General features: G+C 63.3%; 1 protein-coding gene across 1 annotated transcript; it reads right to left on the bottom strand.

Annotated features, from left to right (window-relative positions):
• Positions 1–6,026: 6,026 nt before the first annotated feature.
• sdr39u1 (short chain dehydrogenase/reductase family 39U, member 1) lies at positions 6,027–6,442 on the bottom strand (the record flags this gene model as incomplete). Its single annotated transcript, XM_078538325.1, has 1 exon — positions 6,027–6,442. A coding segment is annotated over one exon (416 nt), but the record flags the coding sequence as incomplete, so codon positions are not given.
• Between the last annotated feature and the right edge of the window lie 613 nt (positions 6,443–7,055).

Genomic DNA, 7,055 nt, shown 5'->3' with positions numbered 1-7,055 from the left:
GAGCGGCCCTTCGGGTGCCCCGAGTGCGGCAAGCGCTTCACCCAGTCCTGCAGCCTCCGCCGGCATCGGCGCGTCCACACCTGACCGAGCAGCGCAGGCGGGGGTGCCGGGGGGGCGCGGAGGAGAGTCCGTGCCGGGCCCCGGCGACGACCTGGAAGCTCACCGTTCCCGGCCGACATCCGGCGACGAGAGGTGACCGGCGAGGCAAGCGGACTTTCCAGCGGCTCTGACGTTTCTCTCCACCCGCCCCCCCGACTCTTCAGCTCGAAGGACTTTGCAAATTTGAAATTTGTTTCCCAATAAAAGGATTTAACGCTCGGCGCCGGTATCCCATCACTCGTCGTCGCAGAGCGACCGCAATTCAGTTCTCTCAGATATCGGCACTGGACTCTGGAATTCCCTCCCCGAACTCAACCTCTCCACCTCTCTCCCTCCCTCCCTCCCTCTCTCCCTCCCTCCCTCCCTCTCTCCCTCCCTCTCTCCCTCCCTCTCTCTCTCTCTTCTCTTCCTCTCCCTCTCTCTCTCCCTCCCTCTCTCTCTCTCTCTCTCTCCCCCTCCCCCTCCCTCCCTCTCTCCCTCCCTCCCTCTCTCCCCCCCCCCCTCCCTCCCTCTCCCCCCCCCCCCCTCCCTCTCTCCCCCCCCCCCCTCCCTCTCTCCCCCCCCCCCTCCCTCCCTCTCTCCCCCTCTCCCCCCCCCTCCCTCCCTCTCTCCCCCCCCTCCCTCTCCCCCCCCTCCCTCCCTCTCTCCCCCCTCCCTCCCCCTCCCTCCCTCCCCCTCCCTCCCTCTCTCCCCCCTCTCTCCCCCCTCCCTCCCTCTCCCCCCTCCCTCCCTCTCCCCCCCTCTCTCCCCCCCCCCCTCCCTCTCTTCCCCCCCTCCCTCCCTCCCTCTCTTCCCCCCCTCCCTCCCTCCCTCTCTTCCCCCCCTCCCTCCCTCTCTTCCCCCCCTCCCTCCCTCTCTCTCTTCCCCCCCCCTCCCTCCCTCTCTCCCTCCCCCTCCCTCCCTCCCTCCCTCTCCCTCCCTCTCCCTCCCTCTCTCTCTTCCCCCCCTCCCTCCCTCTCTCTCTTCCCCCCCCTCCCTCCCTCTCTCTCTTCCCCCCCCTCCCTCCCTCCCCCTCCCTCTCTCCCTCCCCCTCCCTCCCTCCCTCCCCCTCCCTCCCTCCCTCCCTCTCCCTCCCTCCCCCTCCCTCCCTCCCTCCCCCTCCCTCCCTCCCTCCCTCCCTCCCTCTCTCCCCCCCCCTCTCTCTCCCCCCCCCCTCCCTCCCTCTCTCTCTTCCCCCCCCTCCCTCCCTCTCTTCCCCCCCCTCCCTCTCTTCCCCCCCTCCCTCCCTCTCTCTCTTCCCCCCCTCCCTCCCTCTCTCTCTTCCCCCCCCTCCCTCCCTCTCTCCCTTCCCCCCCCTCCCTCCCTCTCTCCCCCCCCCCCCCTCCCTCCCCCTCCCTCCCTCCCTCTCTCTCCCCCCTCCCTCCCTCTCTCCCTCCCTCCCTCCCTCTCTCTCCCTCCCTCCCATCCGTGAAGTCACTCCTTGAAACCCAACTCTCTTTTTGTCCAAACCTTTTGGTCCACCGTCCTTTAAAAACGCGGCTGGGGGAGAGAATCGCGTCTGACGATGTGAGGAAGGGGGCTTCAGGGTGATTTAGACAAGGTGTGTGTGTGTGGTCGGTCAAACACATGGCAGATGCAGCGAAACGTGGATATAAATGTGAAGTTATTCCGCTTCGGTGTGAAAAACGGAAAGGCAAGAGTGTTATTTAAATGGTGATCTATCGGGGGAAAACGTGGATGTACAAAGGGACCTGGGTGTCCTCGTCCACCAGTCACTGGAAGTAAACAGACAGGTGCAGCAGGCGATGAGGAAGGCCAATGGTATGTTGGCCTTCATTGAGAGAGGAGTTGAATTCAGAAGCAGGGATGTCTTACTGGAGTTATACAGGGGCCTTGGTGAGACCACACCTGGAGTATCGAGTGCAGTTTTGCTCTCCCAACCTAAGAAAGGATATACTTGCCCTGGAGGGAGCGCAGTGAAGATTCACTAGGCTGATACCGGAGATGGCGGGACTGTCATATGAGGGAGAGATTGGTTCGACTGGGCCCTGTGTTCACTAATACAAAGAGTGAGAGGGGGATCTGATCGAAATGTATAAAATTCTAACAGGGCCGGACAGGACTGGATACAGGGAGGGTGTTCCCCATGGTTCGGGGAGTCCAGAACCAGGGGGCCACAGCCTCAGGATTCGGGGCAGGCCGTTCAGGACTGAGATGAGGAAAGTATTTCTTCACTCAGAGGGCGGTGAACCTGTGGGATTCTCTCCCACCGGAGGCTGTGGAGGCCGGGTCACCGAGTCTAGTCGAGATTAGAAATCGATCATTTTGTGGATAATCGGGGACGTCGAGGGGTACGGGGGGGAGAGAAAGCGGGAACGTGGCGTCGAGATGGTGGATCGGCTGTGGCCATATTGAACGGCGGGGCGGGCTCGAGGGGCCGAATGGCCTACTCCCTGCTCTACGATTGTGGAAGCATGTCCCCGGTAATGGAGAGGGCGCAGAGGAGATTTGCCGCAAGGGCGACGGTGGGGGTGGGGGTGAGGGAAGTGGGTCGATGGGCAGGGTGGGGGGGGGGAGTGCGGACGCCTGGGGGCTGTTTCTCTTGAGCTAAGCGAGCCCAAGGGGGTGAACTGACCGAGCTGCTTAAAACGATGGGTTCGATCGATCGATCGGAGGGGAGGGGAGGAAGAAACGGTCTCCTTTGGCAACTGAGTTCACTTCAGAGGGGGGAGGAGCTGAGGACCGAAGGCGTGGTTGCGAGGAAGGGGAGGGCGAGGGGAGGGATGTGGCAGGGGATTAAATTCACGGGTGATCCACAGAGGTGTGGGGTTCGCTGACCACAGAAAAGCCCGAAATACCGCAGGACTCCGGAAATCCGACGCTGAAACAGAAAACGCTGGGGAAAAACTCAGCAGGTCCGGCAGCGTCCGCGGAGAGGGGAGACGGGGGTAAAGGTTTCGAGTCCCCGTGACCCTCTTCTTCAGAGCGTTCCCGGGGATGCGAGCGTCACCGGGGAGGGATTGCACATCCCGAAATGCCCTCGAGAAGGGGCACCGACGCACAGTAGCAGCAGCGTGTGTGCCATCTACAAGATGCACTGCAGCAACTCGCCAAGGCTCCTTCGACAGCGCCGCCCAAACCCACGACCGCTACCGTCTAGAAGGCCAAGGGCAGCAGACACATGGGGAACACCCACCACCTGGAAGTTCCCCCCCTCCGAGCCCCTCACCATCCCGACTTGGAAATATATCGGCCGTTCCTTCACTGTCGCTGGGTCAAAATCCTGGAACTCCCTCCCTAACAGCGCTGTGGGTGTACCTACACCACACAGGGGGACAAAATCCTGGAACTCCCTCCCTAACAGCGCCGTGGGTGTAACCTACACCACAGGGGACAAAATCCTGGAACTCCCTCCCTAACAGCGCTGTGGGTGTACCTACACCACACAGGGGCAAAATCCTGGAACTCCCTCCCTAACAGCGCCGTGGGTGTACCTACACCACACAGGGGACAAAATCCTGGAACTCCCTCCCTAACAGCGCCGTGGGTGTACCTACACCACAGGGACTGCAGCGGTTCAAGAAGGCGGCTCACCCACCACCTTCTCAAGGGGGCAATTAGGGACGGGCAATAAATGCAGGGCCCGGCCAGTGAGGCCCACAATCCCCGTGAATGAACGTGAAGGAGAAAGATGGCACTGAGGCTCCTCCTTGAACCGCTGCCGTCCGTCAACGAGCTGCGCGAGAGGTGGGTGTGAACGCTCTGGGGGCAACTGGAGAAATACCCGAGGGGCAGGGAACGAGAGGGGGAGACGGGAATCCGGGCCAATGGCGGAGCTCCCACCGAGGGGCCAGCAGAGAGGCGATGGGCTGAATGGACGGTAACCACGGCAACACGACAGGGAAGGAAAGGAAAACAAACATTTATTGCTTTACAGAATTGATTTACAGACACAGGCACCAATCCCGGGCGGAGAAATCGGGGGGGGGCGGGGAAATCAGGGGGGGACGGGGAAATCAGGGAGGGCGGGGAAATCAGGGGAGCGGGGAAATCAGGGGGGTGGGGGAATCAGGGGGGGACGGGGAAATCAGGGAGGGCGGGGAAATCAGGGGAGCGGGAAATCAGGGGGGCGGGGGAATCAGGGGGGCGGAGAAATTGGGCAGGGAAGTCAAGGGGGAAGGGAAATCAGGGGGTGCGGAAGTCAGGGGGCAGGGAACTCAGGGAGAGTGGGGAAATAAGGAGGAGTGGGGAAATCAGGGGGCGGAGATATTGGGCGGGGAAATCAGGAGGAGGGGAATTGAGGGGGCGGGGAAATCAGGGAGTGGGGAAATCAGGGGGAGTGGGGAAATCAGGGGGAGTGGGGAAATCAGGGGGAGTGGGGAAATCAGGGGGAGTGGGGAAATCAGGGGGAGTGGGGAAATCGGGGGAGTGGGGAAATCGGGGGAGTGGGGAAATCAGGGGGAGTGGGGAAATCAGGGGGAGTGGGGAAATCAGGGGGCGGGGAAATCAGGGGGAGTGGGGAAATCAGGGGGAGTGGGGAAATCAGGGGGAGTGGGGAAATCAGGGGGCGGGGAAATCAGGGGGAGTGGGGAAATCAGGGGGAGTGGGGAAATCGGGGGAGTGGGGAAATCGGGGGAGTGGGGAAATCGGGGGAGTGGGGAAATCGGGGGAGTGGGGAAATCAGGGGGAGTGGGGAAATCAGGGGGCGGGGAAATCGGGGAGTGGGGAAATCAGGGGGAGTGGGGAAATCGGGGGAGTGGGGAAATCAGGGGGAGTGGGGAAATCAGGGGGAGTGGGGAAATCGGGGGCAGAGATATCGGGAGGTGGGGAAATCAGGGAGAGTGGGGAAATAAGGAGGAGTGGGGAAATCAGGGGGCGGGGAAATCGGGGAGTGGGGAAATCAGGGGGAGTGGGGAAATCAGGGGGAGTGGGGAAATCAGGGGGCAGAGATATCGGGAGGTGGGGAAATCAGGGAGAGTGGGGAAATAAGGAGGAGTGGGGAAATCAGGGAGAGTGGGGAAATCGGGGGAGTGGGGAAATCAGGGGGAGTGGGGAAATCAGGGGGCGGGGAAATCGGGGAGTGGGGAAATCAGGGGGAGTGGGGAAATCAGGGAGAGTGGGGAAATCGGGGGAGTGGGGAAATCAGGGGGAGTGGGGAAATCAGGGGGCGGGGAAATCGGGGAGTGGGGAAATCAGGGGGAGTGGGGAAATCGGGGGAGTGGGGAAATCAGGGGGCGGAGATATCGGGCAGGGAAATCAGGGGGAGGAGCTCCCAGCATCGCCCTCATTACCACACGCTGCCCGCCCGGACCCCCCGACCTCACCGCCCGGCCCCCCCGCCCGGAACCCCCGTCCGAGCCGCCTGGACTCCCCCGCCCTCACCCCCCAACATCACCGCCCGGACTCCCCCGCCCTCACCCCCCAACATCACCGCCCGGACTCCCCCGCCCTCACCCCCCAACATCACCGCCCGGACTCCCCCGCCCTCACCCCCCAACATCACCGCCCGGACTCCCCCGCCCTCACCCCCCAACATCACCGCTCGGAACCCCCAACCTCGCCGCCCGGACCCCCGCAACCTCACCGCCCGGACCCCCCCGACCTCACCGCCTGGACACACCAACATCGCCGCCCGGACCCCTCCCGGCCTCACCGCCTGGACCCCCCTCCCGGACTTCACCAACCGGACCCCCCCGCACGGACCTCACCGCCCGGACCACCCTCCCGGACCTCACTACCCGGACCCCCAGCTCGGACCTCAACGCCCAGACCTCATTGCCCGGACCTCACCACCCGGACCCCCAGCTCGGACCTCACCGCCCAGACCTCATTGCCCGGACCTCACCACCCGGACCCCCAGCTCGGACCTCACTGCCCAGACCTCATTGCCCGGACCCCCCAACCTCACCGCCCAGACCCCTGGCTCGGACCCCCTGCCCTCATCGCCCGGACCCCTCGCCCAGACCCCTGGCTCGGACCCCCTGCCCTCACCCCCCCGACACCACGTGGTCCAGGGCGGCCGTCAGCTCGGGGTACCGGTACTTGTACCCGCTCGCCAGGGTGCGCTTGGGCACCACTCTCTGCCCCTCCAGCAGCATGACAGCCCTCTCGGTGCCCAGCACCGCCTCCAGCGCAAAACCCGGCACCGGCAGCACAGCTGGGCGTCGCAGACTGGAGCCCAACGCCGCGGCAAACTGGCTGTTGGTACACGGGGTGGGAGACACACCATTCAGGATCCCGCAGACCGACTGGTCCTCCAGCGCGTGGGCGACGATCCCGCTCATATCCTCAACGTGGATCCAGGGAAAAGACTGCTGTCCAGAACCAATCGCTCCCCCAAGGCCCAGCCAGAACGGCCAAATCATCTGCTTCATCGCCCCACCATCCTTACCCAGCACCACTCCTGGGGGAGAGAGAGAGAGAGACAGGGGGAGGGGGTTAGAGCCAGGATCAATCCTGGGGATCAGAGAGAGAGAGAGAGAGAGACAGGGGGAGGGGGTTAGAGCCAGGATCAATCCTGGGGAACAGAGAGAGAGAGAGACAGGGGAAGGGGGTGAGAGCCAGGATCAATCCTGGGGAGCAGAGAGAGAGAGAGAGACAGGGGGTGGGGGTTAGAGCCAGGATCAATCCTGGGGAACAGAGAGAGAGAGAGAGAGACAGGGGGATGGGGTTAGAGCCAGGATCAATCCTGGGGAACAGACAGAGAGAGACAGGGGGAGGGGGTTAGAGCCAGGATCAATCCTGGGGATCAGAGAGAGAGAGAGAGACAGGGGGTGGGGGTTAGAGCCAGGATCAATCCTGGGGAACAGAGAGGGAGAGAGAGAGAGACAGGGGGATGGGGTTAGAGCCAGGATCAATCCTGGGGAACAGAGAGAGAGAGACAGGGGGAGGGGGTTAGAGCCAGGATCAATCCTGGGGAACAGAGAGAGAGAGAGAGAGAGGGGGGGAGGGGGTTAGAGCCAGCATCATCTGGGGAACAGAGAGAGAGAGAGAGAGAGACAGGGGGAGGGGGTTAG

Source organism: Cetorhinus maximus, unplaced genomic scaffold (assembly GCF_964194155.1).
Source record: "Cetorhinus maximus unplaced genomic scaffold, sCetMax3.hap1.1 HAP1_SCAFFOLD_4729, whole genome shotgun sequence".
Lineage (NCBI taxonomy): Eukaryota > Metazoa > Chordata > Chondrichthyes > Lamniformes > Cetorhinidae > Cetorhinus > Cetorhinus maximus.
This window is presented reverse-complemented; position numbering and strand designations above follow the sequence as displayed.